At 45.1% G+C, this 24,965-nt stretch overlaps 1 protein-coding gene across 2 annotated transcripts; it reads left to right on the top strand.

Moving 5' to 3' along the window:
- Positions 1-4,363: 4,363 nt before the first annotated feature.
- Positions 4,364-21,518, top strand: SH3BP5L (SH3 binding domain protein 5 like). Of its 2 annotated transcripts, XM_058822600.1 has the most exons (7): positions 4,364-4,595; positions 6,841-7,044; positions 8,035-8,097; positions 11,388-11,516; positions 14,938-15,099; positions 15,831-16,004; positions 18,419-21,518. In XM_058822600.1, the coding sequence occupies exons 2-7, from the start codon at positions 6,958-6,960 to the stop codon at positions 19,862-19,864; spliced, it is 2,061 nt and encodes a 686-aa protein (XP_058678583.1). In that variant the 5' UTR covers positions 4,364-4,595; positions 6,841-6,957; the 3' UTR covers positions 19,865-21,518. The 2 variants fall into 2 exon arrangements, with proteins under 2 accessions (XP_058678583.1, XP_058678582.1); XM_058822599.1 differs by lacking the exon at positions 4,364-4,595 and having other exon boundaries at positions 6,394-7,044.
- The last annotated feature ends 3,447 nt before the right edge of the window (positions 21,519-24,965 follow it).

Raw genomic sequence — 24,965 nt, 5'->3', positions numbered from 1 at the left:
ATAAGGAACACCCCAAAATTGGGATAAATCCTAAAAGTGACACAAATCCTAATAGGGAGACCCCAAAAGTGACACAAATCCCATTGGGGACACCCCAAAAATGGGACAGACCCTATAGGGGAAAAATTCCTATAAAAATCCCATTGGGGTACCCCAAAAATGACACAAATCCCATTGGGGACACCCCAAAAATGGTAAAAAAAATTTAGTGTTAAAAAATCCCAACTTTTCCCCCATTTTTAATTAGGAATTTAATTTGTTAATTTCAAATTTATGTTTTAAAATTTAAATTTAATTTTATAAAATTTTTCTTTTTTTTCCCCAGGTTTTGAATTTGGAAAATTCCAAATTTTTTTGTATTAAATTCTGATTTTAAAATTTCCTTTCAATTAAAAAAAATTATAATTAAATAATAACCATTAAAGTTCTTATTTCTCCTCCTTTAATTACCACACCCCTAATTAACATCTAAAGCAATTATTAATAACGTTAAAATTAAGTAATTTTAAATAATTACCCAGAAATTAATAATTAATTAATAATTAATTAATAGTAATTAAGACCCCAGAGTGGGGGAGGGGAAGGATTTCAACCCCTCCCCCACCTCTCCAACCCTTCCCTAATTAATCCTCATTTGCATAATCCTGATTAATCCCCGATGGGGGCGGAGCAGCCACGAGGCCACGCCCACAAAAGAAAAACCCAATGAAAATGTGGGGGCGGGGCCTCAAAGGGGGGACTCAGAGTGGGGGCGTGGCCTGGAATGGTGGGCGGGGCTTTGATCTGGGGGCGTGGCCAAGAACGGAGGTGACGGGGCCTCAAAAATGGGGGGCGGGGCCTCAAAAATTGGGGGCGGGGCCAAGAATTGAGGGGCCAAAAATGGGGGAGGGGTCTCAGGAATGGGGGGAGGGGCCGTAAAATTGGGGGTGGGGCCTAAAAATTGGGGGAGGGGTCACCAAATTTGGGGGGGAGGGGCCAATTTGGGGACCCCTCCCCCCATTTTGAGACCCCTCCCCCAATTTCTGCCCCTCCCCAAATTTCTGAGACCCCTCCCCCAATTTTTAGGCCCCTCCCCCCACTCTGAGACCCCGCCCCAATTTCTGAGACCCCTCCCCCAATTTTGAGACCCCTCCCCCAACTTTTGCCCCTCCCCCTACTCTGCGACCCCTCCCCCCAATTCTGCGACCCCTCCCCAAATTTTGGAGACCCCTGCCCCAATTTTTAGGCCCCTCCCCCCACTCTGAGACCCCGCCCCCAATTATGAGACCCCTCCCCCAATTTCTGCCCCTCCCCAAATTTCTGAGACCCCCTCCCCCAATTTTAAGGCCCCTCCCCCCACTCTAAGACCCCTCCCCCAATTTTGAGACCCTCCCCCAACTTTTGCCCCTCCCCCCACTCTACGACCCCTCCCCCCAATTCTGCGACCCCTCCCCAAATTTCTGAGACCCCTCCCCAAATTTTAGGCCCCTCCCCCCACGCTGAGACCCCGCCCCCAATTCTGAGACCACTCCCCCAATTTTTTGAGACCCCCTCCCCAAATTTCAGAGACCCCACCCCCAATTTTTGCCCCTCCCCCCACTCTGAAACCCCTCCCCCAAATTTTGAGGCCCCTCCCCCAATTTCCGCCCCTCCCCCACTCCCAACCCCCCCGCCATAATTTTTTTCCCACCCCTCCCCCACCCCTCAAAATATTCCCCGACCCCTCCCCCCCCTCAAAAAAACAAAACAAAATTTGGGGAGGGGGCGTCGGGGGTGGGGGAGGGGCCCTTCCTTACCTTGCCCGATCTTCCCAAAATTCCGGCAAAAAAAAAAAAATCCCAAAAAAAAAATCCCCCAAAAAATAAAAAAAAAATTAAAAAAAAATTCCCGAAATGGGGGTGGGGGGGAGGGGAGGGGGATCCCCCCCTAAAAAATCCCCAAATTTATTTTTGGGTGGGGGGGGGGGGGGGTCCCCAGGATATTCCCACGGGTGGGGGAGGGGCGAGAGAGCGGCGAAAAATACCGGGAAAAAAAAACCCCCTCCGAAATAAATAAATAAATAAATAAAAAAGAAATAAAAAATAAATAACAATTAAATTAAAAAAAATTTTTTTGCGGGTTTTTTTAGGGGGTGGGGGGAAGGGGCCTGGGAGGGATTTTGGGGGTTTTCAGCCCAAAATTTGGGGGGATTTTGGGGGTTTTTGGGGATCGGGAGGGGCCTCGGGCTCGGGAATCACCGGCGGGAGGGGCCCGGGGTGGGGGAGGGGCGGGGAAAGGGGCGGGGCCAAAATGAAGAGGGGCGGGGAAATGGGCGTGGCCAAGGAGGAGGGGGCGGGGCCAACTGGGGAGAATTGGGGGGGAAATTTGGGGGGATTTTGGGGGATTTCAGCGGGAATTTTTGGATTTTTTGGGTGATTTTCAGGGGGAATTTTTTTGGGTTTTGTTTTTTTTTGGGAAGGGATTTGGGGGTTTTTTTTGGGGGTGGGGAATTTTGGGATTTTTGAAATTTTAGGGGGATCTGGGTGGAATTGTTTGGAATTTTGGGGGATTTTGAGGATAAGTTTGGGGTTTTTTGTGGTTTTTTGGGGGGATTTTGGGGTCTCGGGGTGAAGTTTTGAGGTAATTTTGGGATTCGGGGTTTTTGGGGGGGGATTTTGAGTTTTTTGGGGGGGGATTTTGAGATTTTGGGGGGATTTGAGGAGAATTTGGGGTTTGGGGGGAATTTGGGGAGAAATGTTGGGGTTTTGGGAGGCGTTTGGGGGAGGATTTTGGGATTTTTGGGGGGATTTGGGGTTTTGGGGGGAATTTTTGGGGGGAATTTTTGGGGCTTGGGAAATTAGAGGGGAACTTTGGGGCTTGAGAGGAATTTGGGGGTTTTTTGGGAGAAATTTTGGGATTTTCGGGCGACTTAGGGGGAGAATTTTTAGGATTTGGGGGGAATTTGGGATTTTGAGGGAAAGTTTTTGGGTTTTGGGGGGATGTTGGGGGTGTTTGGGAGAATTTGGGTGTTTGGAGGGATTTGAGGGGAATTTCGAGATTGTAGCAGGGAAATTGGGGGGAATTTTGGGGGTTTTGGGGCGTTTGCGGGTTTTTCCATCAAATATTGGGGTATCAGGGAATTTTGGGGGAATTAGGGAAGGAATTTTTTGGATTTTGGGGGCATTTGAAGGGATTTTGGGGTTTTGGGGGGGGACTTCGTGGGGTTTTTGAAGGGAATTTTGGGAATTTGGGGGGAATTTTAGGGATTTCAGGGAGGTTTTGAGGGGAATTTTGGGGATGTTCAATGGATTTGGGGGGAATTTTCGAGATTTTGTGGAATTGAGGAGAGAATTGGGGATTTTCGGGGCAGAATTTTGGGATTGTAGGGCGAAATTTGGGGTTTTTTTGCGAGGACTTTAGGTTATTTTTTGGGATTTGTGGGAATGGGGGAGAATTTTTAACATGGGAGGATTTTGGGATTTGGGAAGGATTTTGAGGGGGATTTTGGTGAGAATTTTGGAATTCGGGGTGCTTTGAGGAGGATTTGAGGAATTTTAAGGGGGATTTTTAATTTTTTGGGGAAGATTTGGTCGATTTGAGAGACATCCCAAAATCCCGACCCAAATCCTACTCTTATCCCTCATTCCCACCACAAAATTCCACTTTTTTTTGGTCATTCCTACCCCAAAAAGCCCCCATGGAATTCCCGGGAATCCCAGGAGGGAATTTTAGGATAAATTCCGATTGGTTTTTTTTTTTTGGAGGATTTGGGGGGCGGGATTTTGGAAAAGGAGGACGTGAAAAGGCGGGGTTTGGGGGAAAAAGGAGGGATTTTGGGGAAAAAAAGGCGGGATTTGGGAAAAAAGGGCGGGATTTGATAGAAAAATGGCAGGATTTGGGAAAAAAGGAGGGAGGTCCCAAATTCCCGGATTCCGCCAAGAAATAATCAAAATTAACAAAATAAAAATAAATCGGAGTAAATTAAAAATGGAAATAATTGGAAATAAATAAATTAAAAATAAATCAAGGGAATTCAAAATGGCGGCGACGCCCCCGGACGCCATCTTGAGGGGCGGCGTAGCCGTGAAACAAAATGGCGGCACCCAGGATCCCTTTCCGCTGTTGTTTTTCGCCGTGTTTTAAACCGAGCCGGGATCAAACCGAGCTTGGCGGCTCCGCCGGCACCGATTTCACCGCCGGGACTGATTTGAGCCCCCGGGAACCGAGAGGAAGGCGAAGAAACGGAGGAAGGAGGGAGCCGCCATGTTGTACGGCAAGAGGAAAATGGCGGCTCTTCCCATTCCGGTGTGGGAGATGAGGGTGAAACCAAGTTTGAAATGAGGGCGGGGGGGGGTTGCAGGTGTTTGAGGAGGTTCAGTGAAGTTTGGGGGAACTCGAGGGTGTTTTCCCCCCCTAATTTTGAATGGTTTCGTCCAACCTCCCAGTGGTTTCTCCACCATCTTGAGGCGCGGCGCAGCCGCTCAACAAGATGGCGGCACCCCGGCACTATCCCCGGTGTTATTTTGAAGGATTTTTTACCGCAAATCTCCGCCAAACCGGGCGAGGCGGATCCGCCATCACTGTTTAACCCTCGACACCGATTGAAACCCACGGGGAGCCGGGAGAACGGCGGAAAGGTGGGGATTTATTATACATTATGGGCGCGGCCATTTTGTACGGAAGGAGGAGGCTGAGGGGAACTTCCGTTTTCGGGTGGGGGAGCGGCCCCTCAGCGGTGGCGGAGCGGGGGGTAAACACACGCCCGGGGGGGGGGCGGGATTTGGGGGAAAATTGGGAATTTTTTGGGAATTCTGAGGAAAATTTGGGAATTTTGGGGGTCGAGGGTCGGGGGGATTTAAGGGCTTTGGGGGGTCGGGGCCGTTGGGGGAGTTTGGAGGGGTCTGGGGGGGATTTGGGGGGGATTTTTGTGGTAATTTATGGGAATTTGTAGGGAAAATGGAGATTTTTCAGGGAATTTTGTAGGAATTTTAGGGATTTCTGAGGGAATTTTTGGGGAAAATTTGGGATTTCTGAGGGAATTTTGAGATATTTCAGGATTATTTGGGGGAATTTGGGGAGTTTTGGGGTCATTTCGGGGGTCTTTGTGTGGATTTTGGGGTCTTTGAGGGGATTTCTGAGGGGATTTTTAAAGGGGATTTTGTGGGAAATTGGGATTTTTGAAAGAATTTTGTGTGAAAGTTGGGGATTTATGAGGGAATTTTGTTGGAGTTGTTAGTGATTGTGGAAATATTTTGGGATTTCTGGAGTCGTTTTGGGGGTCCCTGAGAGGGTTTTGGGGTCTGAGTGGTTTTGGAGGGGTTTTAAAGCGAATTTCTGAAGGAATTTTGTGGATTTTGGGGGGAGTTTTGTGGGAATTTGAGGGATTTCTGAGGGAATTTTGTGTAATTTTTTAATTATTTTGGTGACTTTGGGAATTTTGGGGTCATTTTTGGGGTTCCTGAGAGGGTTTTGGGGTCTGAGTGGTTTGAGAGGATTTATGAGGGAATATTTTGAAATTTGAGGGAATTTTGGGGGAAAATTGGGGGTTTGTGAGGGGACTTGGTGGGAATGTCAGGGATTTCTGAGGGAATTTTGTTGGAATTTTGTGTAATTTTATAATTATTTTATGAATTTGGGGCGTTTGGGGGGAATTTTGGGGATTTTTAAAGGGGATTTTGTGGGAATTTGTGGATTTTTCTTTGCGGAACTTTGGGGATTTATGAGGGGGATTTGAGGGAATTTTGTGGGAAAATTGAGGATTTATGAGGGAATTTTGTTGGAATTTTGTGTAATTTTATAATTATTTTGGAGATTTTGGGAGTTTTGGGGTAATTTTGGGGGTTCTTGAGGGGATTTGGGGTCTGAGTGGTTTGTGGGGATTTTTGAGGGAATTTTGTGGGAAAATCGGGGATTTATGAGGGAGTTTTGTGGGAATTTGAGGGAATTTTGGTGGAATTTTGAGGCATTTGGGGATTATTTGGGATATTTTTGCAGTTTTGGGGGTCTTTGAGTGAATTTTGTGGGTTTTTTAAGGCTTTTTTGAGGAAATTTGAGGATTTTTTTGGGATTTATGAGGGGAATTTGAGGGAAATTTGTGGGAAAATTTGGGATTTATGAGGGAATTTGGAGGAATTTTAGAATTATTTTGGGCATTTTTAAGGGGGATTTTGAGGAAAATTGAGGATTTAAGAGGGAAATTTGAGGGATTTGAAGGAGATTTTGTGGGAATTTTTGATTTTTTGGGGATTTATGACGGAAATTTGGGGAATTTATGGAATATTTTGAGAGAATTTGGGATTTTGTGGGAATTTTGAGATAATTTGGGATTTTTAAAGGGGAATTTTGGGGATTTATGAGGGGAATTTGAGGATTTTTGTGGGAATTTTGTGGGAAAATTTGAGATTTATGAGGGAAATTTGTGGGAATTTGAGGAGATTTTGAGGGAATTTTTTATTTTTTGGGGATTTATGAGGGAAATTTGGGCAATTTATGGAATATTTTGAGAGAATTTGGGCATAAAATTTGATGGAATTTTGTGGGAAAATTGGGAATCTATGAGGGAATTTTGTGGAAATTTGAGGAGAATTTGAGGGAATTTTTCATTTTTTGGGGATTTATGAGGGAAATTTGGGGATAAAATTTGGTATTTTGTGGGAATTTCGATCTAATTTTGGACTTTTTGTGGAAAACTTGGTGGAATTTTTTGAAATTTGGGTAAAATTCCAAAAAGTTTAGGCAAAATTTCAGAAATTTACTTGAAATTTTTGACGATTTGGTGAATTTTACCCAAATTTCCCAGAAATCCACAATTTGAAACCCTCCAACCTTAAATTCCACCCAAAAAAGCCCCAAAAAATTTTAATTTCTTTCCTTTTTTTTCAGCTCTCATCTTAAACTCCCCCAAAAATCCCCCAAAAATTCCCAAAAAATTCCCAAAAAAATGGATTGAGGCCCCTCCCCCCCCTTGGATGGCCCCCTGGAATTTGGGGGGATCCCAAAATGGGGGATGCAGAAAATGCCGGGAATCCCCCCAAGGACGAGGAGGAGGAGGAGGAGGAGGAGGAAAAGCTGGACCCCCGGATCCAGGTGGGAATTGGGGGAAAAAAACCAAAATTTGGGGGTTTTGGGGTGAAAATTTGATTTTTTTGAGCGAAAATCCCCTCAAAATTTGGGGATTTTGGGGTGAAAAATTTGATTTTTTGAGGGAAAATCCTCCAAATTTTAGGGGATTTTTTTTTTATTTTGGGGTTTGGGGTGAAAATTTTGGCGTTTTTGAGGGAAAATCCCAGAAAATTTGGGGGTTTTTTAACTTATTTTTTTATTTTTGCAAGGTTTTAAAAAGTTTTTGTTTATTTTTTAGGAGTTTTGGGGATTTGGAGTTCAAATTTTGGGGATTTTGAGGGAAAATCCTAAAAAAAATGGGGATTTTTTGGAAGGATTTGGGGTTGGGATTTTCGAGGGAAAATCTGTGAAAAATTGGGATTTTTTAAAATTTTTTGGGATTTTTTTGAGGGTTTGGGGTGAAAATTTTGATTTTTTTGAGGGGAAATCCCCCCAAAAATTGGGATTTTTTAGGATTTTTTGGGATTTTTTGAGGGTTTGGGTTGGAATTTTGGGATTTTGGAAGGAAAAGCCATGAAAAATTTGGATTTTTGGGGGAATTTTTTTATTTTTAATTTGTTATTTATTTTTTTAATAGTTGGGGGGTTTAGGGTGGAAATTTTGGGGTTTTGGAATGAAAATCTGGGATTTTTTGAGATTTTTGGGGGGTTTGGTGTTTTGGGAGAAAATCCCCCAAAATTTGGGATTTTTGGAAGGATTTGGGGTCGGAATTTGGGGATTTTTGAGGAAAATTCCATGAAAAATTTGGGTATTTTAAATTTTGGGGGGATTTTTTGAGGGTTTGGGGTGGAAATTTTGATTTTGTTGAGGAAAATTTCTCCAAAAAAATTGGGGAGGTTTTTGGAGGGGTTGGAATTTCGGGATTTTGGAGGGAAAATTCCAGAAAATTGAGATTTTTTTTTTAGGATTTATTTGTAATTTTTGGGGTTTTTTATCCCAAATTTTTGTTTGCAGGAGGAGCTGGAGCACCTGAACGAGGCCAACGCTGAAATCAACCGGGGGGAGCTGGAGCTGGATGTGAGTCCCAGTAAAAACCAGTAAAAACCAGTAAAAACCAGTTTGTCCCAGTCCGTCCCAGTCCATCCCAGTATCCCCATTTCCCATCAATTTCCCCCAAAAAATCCAAATTTTCCCGGTTTTTTCCCAATTTTTCCCCATTTTTTGCCCCAAATCCCCTTCCCAGTTCATCCCAGTTCGTCCCAGTTTGTCCCAGTCCATCCCAGTCCATCCCAGTATCCCCATTTCCCATCAATTTTCCCCAAAAATCCAAATTTTCCCGTTTTTTTCCCAATTTTTCCCCATTTTTTGCCCCAAATCCCCTTCCCAGTTCATCCCAGTTCATCCCAGTTTGTCCCAGTCCATCCCAGTATCCCCATTTCCCACAATTTTCCCCCAAAAAATCCAAATTTTTCCCAATTTTTCCCCATTTTTTGCCCCAAACCCCTCTCCCAGTTCAAACCAGTTCATCCCAGTTCAAACCAGTTTGTCCCAGTCCATCCCAGTATCCCCATTTCCCATCAATTTTCCCCAAAAATCCAAATTTTCCCGTTTTTTTCCCAATTTTTCCCCATTTTTTGCCCCAAATCCCCTTCCCAGTTCATCCCAGTTCATCCCAGTTTGTCCCAGTCCATCCCAGTATCCCCATTTCCCATCAATTTTCCCCCAAAAAATCCAAATTTTTCCCAATTTTTCCCCATTTTTTGCCCCAAACCCCTCTCCCAGTTCAAACCAGTTCGTCCCAGTTTGTCCCAGTCCATCCCAGTCCATCCCAGTATCCCCATTTCCCATCAATTTTCCCCCAAAATCCAAATTTTTCCCGTTTTTTCCCAATTTTTCCCCATTTTTTGCCCCAAATCCCCTTCCCAGTTCATCCCAATCCATCCCAGTTCATCCCAGTTTGTCCCAGTCCATCCCAGTATCCCCAATTCCCATTTCCCATCAATTTTCCCCAAAAAATCCAAATTTTTCCACTTTGTTTTTGGATTTTTTTCCCATTTTTTGCTCCAAATCCCTCTCCCAGTTCATCCCAGTTCAAACCAGTTCCTCCCAGTCCATCCCAGTCCATCCCAGTTCATCCCAGTTTGTCCCAGTCCATCCCAGTCCATCCCAGTTCCCTCCCAGTCCCTCCCAATTCCTCCCAGTCCATCCCAGTTTGTCCCAGTCCATCCCAGTATCCCCATTTCCCATCAATTTTTCCCCAAAAATCCAAATTTTCCCTTTTTTTTCCCAATTTTTCCCCATTTTTTGTCCCAAATCCCCTTCCCAGTCCATCCCAATCCATCCCAGTTCATCCCAGTCCCCATTTCCCAATCTCAACCCAGTCCCAAACTGGTTTTCCTATTCCAAACCAGTCCAAACCAGTCCAAACCAGTCCCAAACTGGTTCCCAATCCCAAACCCTTCCCAAACCAGTCTAAACCAGTTCAAACCAGTCCAAACCAGTCCCAAACTGGTTCCCAGTCCCAAACCCTTCCCAAACCAGTCTAAACCAGTTCAAACCAGTCCAAACCAGTCCCAAACTGGTTCCCAGTCCCAAACCAGTCCATCCCAGTCCAAACCCATCCCAAACTGCGCTCCCAGTCCATCCCAGTATAAACCAGTCCATCCCAGTATAAACCAGTCCATCCCAGTATAAACCAGTCCATCCCAGTCCAAACCCATCCCAAACTGGTTTTCAGTCCCCATTTCCCAGTCCCAAACTGGTTCCCAGTCCCATCCCAGTCCAAACCAGTTCAAACCAGTCCCAAACTGCTCTCCCAGTCCATCCCAGTTCAAACCAGTCCATCCCACTCCCAAACTGGTTCCCAATCCCAAACCAGTCCAAACCAGTCCCAGACTGGTTTTCCCAGTCCAAACCAATCCCAAACCAGTCCCAAACTGGTTCCCAGTTCAAACCAGTCCCAAACTGGTTTTCCCAATCCCAAACCAGTCCCAAACTGGTTCCCAGTTCAAACCAGTCCCAAACTGGTTCCCAATCCCAAACCAGTCCAAACCAGTCCGTTCCAGTCCAAACCAGTCCCATACTGGTTTTCAGTCCCCATTTCCCAATCCCAAACTGGTTTTCCCAGTCCCAAACCGGTTTTCCCAGTCCGTCCCAGTTCCAAACGGGTTTCCCAAGTTCAAACCAGTTCCAGACTGGTTTTCCCAGTCCGTCCCAGTTCCAAACTGGTTTTCCCACTCCAAACCAGTCCCAAACTGCTCTCCCAGTCCATCCCAGTTCAAACCTGTCCCAAACTGGTTCCCGGTCCCATCCCAGTATAACCCAGTCCATCCCAATCCCATCCCAGTATAACCCAGTCCATCCCAGTCCCAAACTGGTTTTCTGACTCCAACCCAGTCCCAAACCAGTTCAAACCAGTCCAAACCCATCCCAAACTGGTTCCCAGTCCCAAACCAGTCCATCCCACTCCCAAACTGGTTCCCAATCCCAAACCAGTTCAAACCAGTCCAACCCAGTCCCAAACTGGTTCCCAGTCCCAAACCAGTCCAAACCAGTCCAAACCCACCCCAAACTGGTTCCCAATCCCAAACCAGTCCAAACCAGTCCCAAACTGGTTCCCAGTCCCAAACCAGTCCATCCCAGTCCTAAACTGGTTGCCAGTCCCAACCCAGTTCAAACCAGTCCAACCCAGTCCCAAACTGGTTCCCAGTCCCAAACCAGTCCAACCCAGTCCCAAACCGGTTCAAACCAGTCCAAACCCATCCCAAACTGGTTGCCCGTCCCAAACCAGTCCAAACCAGTTCAAACCAGTCCATCCCAGTCCCAAACCAGTTCAAACCAGTCCAAACCAGTTCAAACCAGTCCAAACCAGTTCAAACCAGTCCAAACCCATCCCAAACTGGTTCCCAGTCCCAAACCAGTCCAACCCAGTCCCAAACTGGTTGCCAGTCCCAACCCAGTCCCAAACCAGTCCAAATCAGTCCCAAACCAGTCCAAACCCATCCCAAACTGGTTCCCAGTCCCAAACCGGTTCAAACCAGTCCAAACCCATCCCAAACTGGTTGCCCGTCCCAAACCAGTCCAAACCAGTTCAAACCAGTCCATCCCAGTCCCAAACCAGTTCAAACCAGTCCAAACCAGTTCAAACCAGTCCAAACCCATCCCAAACTGGTTCCCAGTCCCAAACCAGTCCAAACCAGTTCAAACCAGTCCATCCCAGTCCCAAACTGGTTGCCAGTCCCAACCCAGTCCCAACCCAATCCCAACCCAGTCCAAACCAGTCCAAACCAGTCCAAACCAGTCCAAACCAGTCCAAACCAGTCCAAACCAGTCCGAACCAGTCCAAACCAGTCCGTCGCCGGTTGCAGGCCGCCCGGTGCCGGTACCGGCGCATCCTGTCGGAGTCAGCGCGGCGCCTGAACGCGCAGGGCTCCCAGCTGGGCACCTGCATCGAGAGAGCCCGGCCCTACTACGAGGCACGGCGGAGAGCCAAGGAGGTGAGAACGGGGTGAAAGAGGGGGAAATTGGGGAAAATTTAAAAAATTGGGGAAAATGAAAAGAAAAATGGGGAAAATCGGTGGAAAAATGGAGAAAAAATGGGGAAAAAATGGAGAAAAAATGGGGAAAAAATGGGGGAAAAATGGGAATTTTGCATCTGCTTCAAGGGACGGAGGAGAGCCAAGGAGGAGAGAATGGAGTGAAAGAGGGGGAAATTGGGGAAAATAAAAAATTTGGGGAAAATGAAAAAAAAAAATGGGAAAATCGGTGGAAAAATGGAGAAAAAATGGGGAAAATCCATTAAGAAATGGAGGAAAAATGGGAATTTTGCATCTGCTACGAGGCACGGAGGAGAGCCAAGGAGGTGAGATTGGGGTGAAAAAGGGGAAAATTGGGAAAAATAAAAAAAATTGGGAAAAATGAAAAAAAAAATGGGGAAAATTGGTGGAAAAATGGGGAAAATCGGTGAAAAAATGGGGAAAAAATGGGAATTTTGCATCTGCTACGAGGCACGGAGGAGAGCCAAGGAGGTGAGAATGGGGTGGAAAAGGGGAAAATTGGGAAAAATAAAAAAAATGGGGAAAATGAAAAAAAAAAAGGGGAAAATCAGTGGAAAAATGGGGAAAAAACCCAAAAATTGCAGGAAAGTCGGTGGAAAAATGGAGAAAATTGGGGGGAAAATGGGGGAAAAATGAAGAAAAAACCCCCAAAAATTAAGGAAAAATGGGGAGAAAATGCGGCGAAAATGGGGAACAAATAGGAAAAAATTAAATAAAAGATTGAGGAAATCGGTGAAAAAATGGGGAAAAAACCCCAAAAATTGCAGGAAAATCGGTGAAAAAATGGGGAAAAAATGGGAATTTTGCATCTGCTTCGAGGCACGGAGGAGAGCCAAGGAGGTGAGAACGGGGTGAAAGAGGGGGAAATTGGGAAAAAATAAAAAAAAATGGGGAAAATGAAAAAAAAAATGGGGAAAATTGGTCAAAAAACGGGGAAAAAAACCCCAAAATTGCAGGAAAATCGCTGAAAAAATGGGGAAAAAAAAGAAGAAAAAACCTCCAAAAAATGAAGGAAAAATGGGGGAAAAATGGGAATTTTTGTCGATTGTGAGGTCAACTGGAGAGCCAAAGAAATGGGGTAAAAAAAGGGAGAAAATGGGGAAAAATTTAAAAAAAAATGGGGAAAATTGGTGGAAAAATGGAGAAAATTGGGGGGAAAATGAAGAGAAAATCCCCGAAAAATGGAGGAAAAATGGGGAAAAATGGGGTGAAAATGGCGAAAAATAGGAAAAAATAAATAAAAAATTGAGAAAATCGGTGAAAAAATGGGGAAAATTTGTGAAAAAAGGGGAAAAATTGAGAAAAAAGGGGAAAAATGGGGAAAAATGGAAAAATTGAGGGGAAAATTGGGGAAAAATAGGGAAAAATTGGGGGAAAGAATAGGGAAAAATGGAGGAAAAATGGGGAAAAAGGAAAGAATTGAGAAAATCCGTTTAAAAATGGAGGAAAAATGTGGGAAAAATTGAGAAAAACTGGGAAAAATTAGGAGGAAAATGGTGAAAAAATGGAGAAAATTGGGGGGGAAAGTGAAGAGAAAACCGCCAAAAAATGAAGGAAAAATGGAGAAAAAAATGGGGTGAAAATGGGGAAAAAATAGGAAAAAATAAATAAAAAAATGAGAAAATCGGTGAAAAAATGGGGAAAATTTGTGAAAAAGGGGAAAAATGGAGAAAAAAGGGGGAAATTGGGGAAAAATGGAAAAAAATGAGGGGAAAATTGGGGAAAAATGGGGAAAAATTGGGGGAAAGAATAGGGAAAAATGGAGGAAAAATGGGGAAAAAGGAAAGAATTGAGAAAATCCGTTTAAAAATGGAGGAAAAATGTGGGAAAAATTGAGAAAAACTGGGAAAAATTAGGAGGAAAATGGTGAAAAAATGGAGAAAATTGGGGGGGAAAGTGAAGAGAAAACCGCCAAAAAATGAAGGAAAAATGGAGAAAAAAATGGGGTGAAAATGGGGAAAAAATAGGAAAAAATAAATAAAAAAATGAGAAAATCGGTGAAAAAATGGGGAAAATTTGTGAAAAAAGGGGAAAAATGGAGAAAAAAGGGGGAAATTGGGGAAAAATGGAAAAAAATGAGGGGAAAATTGGGGAAAAATGGGGAAAAATTGGGGGAAAGAATAGGGAAAAATGGAGGAAAAATGGGGAAAAAAGGGAAAGAATTGAGAAAATCCGTTTAAAAAATGGAGGAAAAATGTGGGAAAAATTGAGAAAAACTGGGGGAAATTAGGGGGAAAATTGGGAAAAAATTGGGGGAAAATTGGGAAAAAAATTGGGGGAAAAATGGGGAAAAAATGGGAATTTTGTGTCTTCCACGAGGCACGGAGGAGAGGCAGGGAGTAGCGGGGATTTTGGGTGAAAAAGGGCAAAAATGGGGAAAAGTAAAAAAAGCAGAAAGAGTTGGGGGGGAAATGGGAAAAAAAAGGGAGAAAATCGGGGGAAAAATGGGGAAAAAATGGGGAAAAATGGGGGAAAATGGGGAAAAATGGGAGTTTTTGTCCTGAATTCCATCCCATCCGTCCCAAATGTTCTCCAGCCCTCCCAAACCTTCTCCAAACCTTCTCCAAACCCCGTCCCACCTTCTCCAAACCTTCTCCATCCATCCCAAAGCCCATCCCACCTTCTCCAAACCATCCCAAACCTTCTCCAAACCCCATCCCACCTTCTCCAAACCTTCTCCAAATGTTCTCCATCCATCCCAAACCCCATCCCACCATCTCCAAACCTTCTCCAAACCTTTTCCAAACCTTCTCCATCCATCCCAAACCCCATCCCACCTTCTCCAAACTCCATCCCACCTTCTCCAAATGTTCTCCATCCATCCCAAACCCCGTCCCACCTTCTCCAAACCCCATCTCACCTTCTCCAAACCATCCCAAATCTTCTCCAAACCATCCCAAACCTTCTCCAAACCCCATCCCGCCTTCTCCGAACCTTCTCCATCCATCCCAAACTCCATCCCACCTTCTCCGAACCTTTTCCAACCCTTCCCAAACCCCATCCCACCTTCTCCAAACCCCATCCCACCTTCTCCAAACCCCATCTTATCTTGTCCAAACCATCCCAAACCTTCTCCAAACCCCATCCCACCTTCTCCAAACCATCCCAAACCTTCTCCAAACCCCATCCCACCTTCTCCAAACCATCCCAAACCTTCTCCAAACCCCATCCCACCTTCTCCAAACCCCATCCCACCAATCCAGAACTCCACCCCACCTTCTCCAAACTCCATCCCACCTTCTCCAAACCTTGTTCCACCTTCTCCAAACCTTTTCCAACCCTTCCCAAACCCCATCCCACCTCCTCCAAACCCCATCCCACCTGGAGAAGGTCCCAAAATGCTGGGTTTGGGTTGTCCCAGGCGCAGCAGGAGACGCAGCGGGCGGCGCTGCGCTACGAGCGCGCCGTGGGCATGCACAACGCGGCGCGCGAGATGGTCTTCGTGGCCGAGCAGGGCATGGGCACCGGCAAGAACCGCCTGGACCCCACCTGGCAGGAGATGCTCAACCACGCCACCAGGAAGGTGGGAACGGGGGTGGAGGTGGTGGGATGGGGTTTGGAGAAGGTGGGATGGGGTTTGGGAAGGGTTGGAAAAGGTTTGGAGAAGGTGGAACGGGGTTTGGAGATGGTGGCATGGGGTTTGGAGATGGTTTGGAGAAGGTGGGATGGGGTTTGGAGAAGTTTTGGGATGGTTTGGAGAAGGTGGGATGGGGTTTGGAGAAGGTGGGACAAGGTTTTGAGGAGGGTTGGGATGGTTGGAGAACGTCTGGAGAAGGTGGGATGGGGTTTGGAATGGTTGGAGAAGGTTTGGGATGGGCGGGATGGGCGGGATGGGGTTTGGAGAAGGTGGGATGGGGTTTGAAGGAGGTTTGTGATGGTTTGGAGAAGGTGGGATGGGATTTGGAGAAGGTTTGTGATGGTTTGGAGAAGGTTTGGAGAAGGTGGGATGGGGTTCGGAGAAGGTTTAGGATGATTTGGAGAAGGTGAAATGAAGTTTGGAATGGTTGGAGAAGGTTTGGAGAAGGTGGGATGGGGTTCGGAGAAGGTGGGATGGGGTTTGGAGATGGTGAGGAGGGGACATCAGAAGATGGGATGGGGTTCGCAGAAGACGGGATGGGGTTTGGAGAAGGTTTGGGACGGTTTGGAGAAGGTGGGACGGAATTCGGAGAAGACGGGACAGGGTTCGGAGAAGGCGGGACGGAATTTCGGGCGGACGGAGAAGATCCGAGGCCCGGAAGTTTCCGTCGCCCGCAGGTGAACGAGGCGGAGCAGGAGCGGCTGTGGAGCGAGCGCGAGCACCAGCGCGTGACGCGGCTCTGCCACGCCGCCGAGGCCGAGGTGCAGCGGCTGCAGAAGAGCCTCAGGCGCGACATCGCCCGCAGCCGGCCCTACTTCGAGCTCAAAGCCCAGTTCAACCTCCGGCTCGAGGTACTGGGATGGACTGGGAGGGACTGGGAGGTACTGGGATGGACTGGGATGAACTGGGATGGACTGGGATGGACTGGGATGGACTGGGATGGACTGGGATGGACTGGGTTATACTGGGATGGACTGGGATGGACTGGGAGGGACTGGGTTATACTGGGATGGACTGGGATGGACTGGGAGGGACTGGGTTATACTGGGATGGACTGGGATGGACTGGGAGGGGCACTGGGACCAGTTTGGATCACTGGGATATACTGGGATATACTGGGAGTGGATACTGGGAGCACTGGGAGGCGCGACATCGCCCACAGCCGGCCCTGCTTGGAGCTCAAAGCCCAGTTCAGCCTCAGGCTGGAGGTACTGGGATGGACTGGGAGGGACTGGGTTATACTGGGATGGACTGGGATGGACTGGGAGGGGCACTGGGACCAGTTTGGGTCACTGGGATATACTGGGATGTACTGGGATGGACTGGGAGTGGATACTGGGGATACTGGGAGCACTGGGAGGTGCGACATCGCCCGCAGCCGGCCCTGCTTCGAGCTCAAAGCCCAGTTCAACCTGCGCCTCGAGGTACTGGGATAGACTGGGATAGACTGGGATAGACTGGGATATACTGGGATGGACTGGGATGGACTGGGAGTGGAGACTGGGACCAGTTTGGGTCACTGGGATAGACTGGGAGTGGATACTGGGAGCACTGGGAGGCGCGACATCGCCCGCAGCCGGCCCTGCTTGGAGCTCAAAGCCCAGTTCAACCTCAGGCTCGAGGTACTGGGATGGACTGGGATATACTGGGAGGGGCACCAGGACCAGTTTGGGTCACTGGGATATACTGGGATATACTGGGAGTGGATACTGGGACCAGTCTGGGTCACTGGGATATACTGGGATATACTGGGAGTGGATACTGGGAGCACTGGGAGGCGCGACATCGCCCGCAGCCGGCCCTGCTTCGAGCTCAAAGCCCAGTTCAGCCTCAGGCTCGAGGTACTGGGATGGACTGGGATAGACTGGGAGGGTCACTGGGACCAGTCTGGGTCACTGGGATATACTGGGATGTACTGGGAGTGGCACTGGGATATACTGGGATGGACTGGGAGGGGCACTGGGACCAGTTTGGGTCACTGGGAGAGGAGCTGGGTTTAACTGGGAGTACTGGGAGGGACTGGGATGGACTGGGAGGGGCACTGGGACCAGTTTGGGTCCCTGGGATATACTGGGATATACTGGGAGTGGATACTGGGACCAGTTTGGGTCTCTGGGATATACTGGGGTGGACTGGGAGGGGCACTGGGACCAGTTTGGGTCACTGGGAGAGGAGCTGGGTTTAACTGGGAGCACTGGGAGGGACTGGGAGTGACGAAAGCCAAGGGAGGATTCAAGAAAAAGTCGGAGGTAAAGAGAGAACTGGGAAGGACTGGGATGGAACTGGGATGGAACTGGGAATACTGGGAGGGAACTGGGATGGAACTGGGACAAACTGGGATGGACTGGGAGAGACTGAGAGGGACTGGGATGGACTGGGATCAAACTGGGATGGACTGGGATGGACTGGGACAAACTGGGATGGACTGGGATGGACTGGGACAAACTGGGATGGACTGGGATGGACTGGGACGAACTGGGATGGACTGGGAGGGAACTGGGATGGACTGGGATGAACTGGGATGGACTGGGATGGACTGGGAGGGACTGGGACAAACTGGGATGAACTGGGATGGACTGGGACAAACTGGGATGAACTGGGACAAACTGGAATGAACTGGGATGGACTGGGATGGACTGGGACGAACTGGGAGGGACTGGGACAAACTGGGACACACTGGGAGGGACTGGGACAAACTGGGATGGACTGGGAGGGACTGGGACAAACTGGGAGGGACTGGGACAAACTGGGATGGACTGGGAGCACTGGGACCATTTGAAAATGGATTTTCACCAATTTTCCCACATATTTTCACCAAACTTTCACCGATTTTCACCAAATTTTTTGCATTCTTCACCCAGATTTTTGGGAATTTGGAGAATTTTTAGTAATTCCTTGGAATCGTCACAAATTCTTTGGAATCTTCCAAAATTCCTTGGACTCTTTAGGGATAGAACCCAATTTTTTAGGGATTTTCATCAAATTTTCACCGATTTTCGTCAAATTTTCACCGGTTTTCACCCAGATTTTTGGGATTTTCAGGGATTTTTAGGAACTTTTCAGAATTCCAATAAACTTTTCTGGATTCTTACCAATTTTCTCTAGTAAACCAAATTTTTAACATATTTTCACCGATTTTTGGCGTATTTTCGCCAAATTTTGACGTATCTTCATCAAATTTTCACAGATTTTCGTCAAATTTTCACCGATTTTCACCAAATTTTTTGGGAATTTTGGGAATTTCCACGGATTCCCTCTTTTCCAGGAGCACAAGTCCCGGGTGACCTCGCTGGAGGCGGCCGTGGCCCAGGCCAAGCTGCGGTACTCGGTGGCGCTGCGGAACCTGGAGCAGATCAGCGAGGAGATCCACGCCCGGCGCTTCCAGAGAATCCTCCGGAAAAAAAACCTCCGGGAAAACCCCCTGGGGGCCGAGGGCGGCGCCGGGAACCCCGAAATCCCCGGAATTCCAAGGGAAAACCTCGGAATTCCGGGAGAAAACCGCGGAGTTCTGAGAGAAAACCGCGGAATTCACGGCGAAAATCCCAAAATTCCCGGAGAAATTCCCAGGGAAATTCTGAGGGAAAATCACGGAATTCTGAGGGAAAATAATGGAATTCCTGGAGAAATCCATGGAATTCCGAGAGAAACTCCTGAAATTCCCAGAATTCCTGGAGAAATCCACGGAATTCCAAGAGAAAATCACAGAATTGCTGGAGAAATTTCTGGAGAAATCCATGGAGAAATTCCCGGAGAAATTCCTGGAATTCCAAGAGAAAATCACAGAATTCCTGCAGAAATTTCTGGAATTCCAAGAGAAAACCCTGAAATTCCCAGAATTCCTGGAGAAGTTTCTGGAATTCCAAGAGAAAACCCCGAAATTCCGAGGGAAAATCTCGGAATTCCAAGAGAAGACCCCGAAAATCTTGGAATTCCTGGAGAAAATCCTGGAAATTCCAGCTCAGTCTCATCGGGAATGTTCAGAATTCCTGGAATTCCACAGGAAATCCCCAGAATTCCAAGAGAAAACCCTGAAAATTCCATGGAAAACCCTGAAAATTCCATAGAAAATCCCAGAATTTTCGTCTCAATCCCATTGGGAACGTTCAGAATTCCCGGAATTCCAAGAGAAAATCCCAAAAATTTCAGCGAAATCCCGTCGGGAACATTCGGAATTCCTGGAGAAAATCCCGAAAATTCCATAGAAAATCCCGGAAATTTCGCCTCAATGCCCTCGGGAACGTTCGGAATTCCAGGAGAAAATCCTGAAATTCCAAGAGAAAGTTCCGGAATTTCCATAGAAAATCCCGAAAATTCCGTAGAAAATCCCGGAATTTTCGCCCCAATCCCACCGGGAACGCTCAGAGCTCCGAGAGAAAATTTTGGAATTCCTGGAGAAAACCCCGAAAATTCCATAGAAAATCCCGGAATTTTCGCCCCGATCCCGCCGGGAACGTTCCGAATCCCCGGAATTCCGCAGGAAATCCCCAGGATGGCGTCGGAAACGCCGGGAATTCCTCGGGAATTGTCGACGTCGCTGCTGAGCCTGCAGACGATCGCCTCGGACCTGCAGAAATTCGATTCCGTGGAACATTTGTCGGGAATTCCGGGCATTTCGGGAATTCCGGACGCGCTGAGCCTGCACAGCGAGGAGCTGGGCGACGGCGCCGACAGGAGGAGAAGCTTCCGGCACCATCGCAGCGTCAGCCTGTGACGGGGGAAAGCCGGGAAAAATTGGGAAAAATCTGGGAATTCTGAGGGGGAAAATCCCAAAATATCTGGGGAATAGGGGGAAGTTGTGAGAAATCCCCAAAATTCCGAGGAAATTCCACGAAATCCCGTGGAAATTCCGTGAAATTAAAAAAAATCCCGTGGGAATTGTATTAAAGTACAAGGAAATGCCGTAAAATTCCAATAAATTCCAAGGAAATGCTGAGAAAACCCAAGAAATTCCAAGGGAAGCCCAAAAGTCCAAGAGTCCCAAAATATCCCGTGGAAATCCCAAAATATCCCATGGAAATCCCAAAATATCCCGTGGAAGTTCCACAAAATTCCAAGAAAATCCCAAAATATCCCGTGGAAATCCCAAAATATCCCGTGGAAATTCCAAAATATCCCGTGGAAGTTCCACAGAATTCCAAGGAAATCCCAAAATATCCCGTGGAAATCCCAAAATTCCAAGGAAATCCCAAAATATCCCATGGAAATCCCAAAATATCCTGTGGAAATCCCAAAATATCCCGTGGAAGTTCCACAGAATTCCAAGGAAATCCCAAAATATCCCGTGGAAATCCCAAAATATCCCGTGGAAGTTCCACAGAATTCCAAGGAAATCCCAAAAAATCCCGTGGAAATTGTATGAAAGTCCAAGGAAATTCCAGTAAATTCTAAGAGATCCCAAAAGATTCCAAGAAATTCCTTAAAATTCCAAGGAATCCCAAAAGTCCAAGAGGTCCCACAAAATTCCAAAGAAATCCCTTAAAATTCTAAGAAATCCCAAAAATTTCCAAGGAAATCTCATAAAGTCCCCCCGAAATCCCAAGAAATCCCAAAAGTCCCAAAATATCTGGGGAATAGGGGGAAGTTGGGAGAAATCCCAAAAAATTCTGAGGGAATTCCAAGGAAACCACAAAAAGCTCCGAAGAAATTCCTTAAAATTCCGGGAGATCCCAAGGAAAAGCTGAAAAACTCCAAAGGAATTCCAAGGGAATGACAGAAGGCCAAAAAATCCGCGAGGAAATCCCAAAATGTCCCGTGGAAATTGTATGAAAGTCCAAGGAAATGCCAAAAAATTCCAAGAAAATGCCTTAAAATTCCAAGAGATCCCAAGGAATTCCAAGGGTGTCCCAAAAATCCCAAGAAATCCCAAAAATATCCCGTGGAAATTCCAAAGAAATGCCTTAAAATTCCGAGGGAATCCCAAGAAATCCCAAAAGATTCCAAGGGAATCCCCCAAAATTCCGTGATCCCAAAAGTCCTGAGGAAATCCCCAAAAATTCCAAGGAATTCCCGAGAAATCCCAAAAGTCCCGAGGAAATCCCCAAAAATTCCAAGGAAATCCTGAAATGTGTAAAAAAAATCCCAAGGAATTCCAAAAAGTCCCAACAACCCCAAGGGAATCCCAAAAATCCTGAGGAAATCCCACAAAATTCCAAAGAAATCCCTCAAAATTCCAAGGGAACCCCAAAACTCCCGAGAATTTCCAAGGAAATCCCAGAAAATCCGGAAAATTCCCAAGAAATTCCCCCAAAAATTCTGTGGAAATAAAAAAAAAAAAAAAAAAAATCCCAAGGAAATCCCAAAACTTAAAAAAAAATTCCAAGGAAATCCCCAAAAATTTCCACAAAATTCCAAGGAAATCCCAGAAATGACCAAAAAAATCCCCAAATTCCCCCCAAAAATGCCTCAAAATTCTGGAAAATCCCAGGAAATCCCAGGAGGGGATTTTGGGAATAAATCCCTGGAATTTTGGGGATAAATCCTTGGAATTTGGGATTTTTTTGGGAATAAATCCCTGGAATTTTGGGGATAAATCCTTGGAATTTGGGATTTTTTTTGGGAATAAATCCCTGGAATTTTGGGGATAAATCCTTGGAATTTGGGATTTTTTTTGGGAATAAATCCTTGGAATTTTGGGGATAAATCCTTGGAATTTTGGAATTTTTTGGGAATAAATCCCTGGAATTTTGGGGATAAATCCTTGGAATTTTGGAATTTTTTGGGGGAATAAATCCCTGGAATTTTGGGGATAAATCCTTGGAATTTGGGATTTTTTTTGGGAATAAACCCTTGGAATTTTGGGTTTAATTCCCTGAAATTTGGGATTTTTGGGACTAAATCTGTAAAATTTGGGATATTTTGGGACTTTATCCCCAAATTTTGAGATTTTTTGGGAATTAACCCCTGGATTTTGTGGAATTTTAGGAATAAAGCCCCAAAATTTGGGATGTTTTGGGACTAAATCCATGGAAATTGGGATTTTTTTGGGAATAAATCCCTGGAATTTAAGGAATGAATCCTTGAAAATTTGGGGTTAAATCCCTGAAATTTGGGATTTTTTTTGGAATAAATCCCCAAAATCTGAGATTTGTTGGGACTAAACCCTCAAAATTTGGGATTTTTTGGGATGAAATCTCCAAAATTTGGGATGTTTTAGGACTAAAACCATAAAAATTGGGATTTTTGGGGATTAATTCCTTGGAATTTTGGGGAATTTTGTGGACTGAATCCATAAAAATTGGGATTGTTTTGGGAATAAATCCCCAAAAATTGGAAATAAATCCCCAAAATTTTGGATTTTTTTGGTCTAAACCCCAAAATTTGAGGATTTTGGGAATCCCACCCCCAAAATCCCAATTTCCCCCAGAATTCCCAAATTTTTGGGGGGAAATTTTCCCTTTTTCCACCCAAAACGGCGCCGGGAGACCAATTGCACTACAGGGGGGGTCAGGAATTTTTGGGAATTTTTGGGAATTTTGGGGAATTTTTGGGAATTTTGGAATTTTTAGGGGGGGCTGTGATGAGAACCCCCCAGTTCGAGGCAGCCCTGGGAATTTCCATCCCAAAAATCCCAAAAATTCCCCAAAAAGCCTCAAAAAATTCCAGGAAAATTCAGGAATTTGGGAATTTTGGGAGGGAAAAAAAAAAATCCTGGAAAAAAAAAAAAGTTGATATCAATAAAATTCCTTCTTGTTGTAATTCCGTGGTTTCCAAGTTCTTTTGTCTTCTCATCCATGAAATTTTTGGGAATTTTCCCCTTTTTTTGGGATTTTTCCCCTTTTTTTTTTTAGGATTATTTTCCCCTTTTTTGGGATTTTTTCCCCTTTTTTGGGGGAATTTTTAGATTTTTTTTTCTCAATTATTTTTTGGGGATTTTCTCGATTTTTTGGGATGAGTTTTATTCCAGTTTTTTTCAGCTCAATCCTAAATATTTTTTTCCTGGGAAAACTCTCAAAAAATGGGAAAAATTCCCTAAAAAAAGGGGAAAATCACCCCCCAAAAAAAGGGGAAAATCACAAGAAAATCAGGGAAGAAATCACCCAAAAATCAGGAAAAATCACCCCAAAAAGGAAAAATTCTCCCCCAAATAAGGTGGGTAAAAAACTAGGAAAATCCCTCTAAAACATTGCAAAAAATCTCCACAAAATCGGGAAAATTTCCCCCAAAAATGAGGAAAATTCTCCCCGAAAAAAGGTGGAAAAATCCCCCAAAAATATGAAAATTCTCCCCCCAAAAAATAGGAAAAAATCCCCCCAAAAAGGTGGAAAAACCCGGACAAAACCCAGGAAAATCCCTCTAAAAATGGGGGAAAATTCCCATTTTTTCATTATTTTTCTATATTTATTCCACATTTTCCAAATTTTCCTTTATTTTTCCTCATTCCCACACATTTCCCCAAATTTTCCATTTTTTTCCCACCTTTTTCCATCATTTTCCCCACATTTATTCCACATTTTCCCCGCCATTTTTTCCACATTTTTCCTTTATTTTTCCTTTATTTTCTCCATAATTTTCCAACATTTTCTCATTATTTTTCCAAGTTTTCCTTTATTTTTTCCATTATTTTCCAACATTTATCCACATTTTCCCAAATTTCCTTTATTTTCCCCCACATTTCCCTCATTTCCCCATTATCACCCCAATTTTTCCCATATTTTCCCAATATTTTCCATCGTTTTTCCATAAATTTTCCTTTATTTTTTCCATTATTTTCCATCATTTTTCCATCAATTTTCCTTTATTTTTTCCATTATTTTCCATCATTTTCCCATCAATTTTTCCTTTATTTTCCTTTATTTTTTCCATTATTTTCCATCATTTTTCCATCAATTTTTCCTTTATTTTCCTTTATTTTTCCCATTATTTTCCATCATTTTTCCATCAATTTTCCTTTATTTTCCTTTATTTTTTCCATTATTTTCCAACATATTTCCAATTATTTTCCCAAAATTTCCTTCATTTTCCATTATTTTCCAACATTTTCCCACTTTTCCCACATTTTCCCTTTATTTCCCCTCATTTTCCCAACATTTTCCCATAAATTTCCATAAATTTCCATTTTTTCCCTCATAAATTTCCATAAATTTCCATTTTTCCCATAAATTTCCATAAATTTCCATTTTTTCCCTCATAAATTTCCATAAATTTCCATTTTTTTTCCCGTAAATTTCCATCATTTCCCCAATTCCCCATTTTTCCAACGTTGATTCTTGGCTTGGCCGACCCCAGTTGGGCACTGGGAATGCTGGGAATTCCCCCTCAGCTCATTAATTAGCCAATTAACCATCCCCTAATTAATGAGAGATCGTTAATTAGAATGGGAATTCAATGGGAGCAAGCCAAGGTTGGGTGTTGGGTTGGCCAATCCCAGTTGGGCACTGGGAGCACTGGGAATGGTGGGAACCATGGAATGATGGGAATTCCCCGTTTCCCACTTAATTAATGAATGAAATCACCTCTAATTAATTAGAGACCATTAATTAGAATGGGAATTCAATGGGAGCAAGCCAAGGTTGGGTTGGCCAATCCCAGTTGGGCACTGGGAGCACTGGGAATGGTGGGAACCATGGAATGATGGGAATTCTCCATTTCCCACCTAATTAATGATTGAAATCACCCCTAGTTAATTAGAGATCGTTAATTAGAATGGGAATGAGTTGGGACCAAACCCAACCTTGGCTCTTTGATTGGCCAATCCCAGTTGGGCACTGGGAGCACTGGGAGTGACGGGAACCCACCAGAACCATGGAATGATGGGAATTCCCCATTTCCCACTTAATTAATGGATTAAATCGCCCCTAATTAATTACAGACTG

The sequence above is a fragment of the Ammospiza caudacuta genome, chromosome 33 (assembly GCF_027887145.1).
Source record: "Ammospiza caudacuta isolate bAmmCau1 chromosome 33, bAmmCau1.pri, whole genome shotgun sequence".
NCBI lineage: Eukaryota > Metazoa > Chordata > Aves > Passeriformes > Passerellidae > Ammospiza > Ammospiza caudacuta.
Note: the sequence above shows the minus strand (reverse complement) of the source record. Positions and strands in the feature narration are given on the sequence as shown.

Bases quoted from the DNA above. Each gene is read 5' to 3' on its own strand.
- SH3BP5L (XM_058822600.1), top strand. From the start codon at position 6,958: ATGGGGGATGCAGAAAATGCCGGGAATCCCCCCAAGGACGAGGAGGAG. The intron at 7,045-8,034 runs GTGGGAATTGGG...TTTTGTTTGCAG, and splicing joins AGCTGGACCCCCGGATCCAG to GAGGAGCTGGAGCACCTGAA. The intron at 8,098-11,387 runs GTGAGTCCCAGT...CGCCGGTTGCAG, and splicing joins GGGGGGAGCTGGAGCTGGAT to GCCGCCCGGTGCCGGTACCG.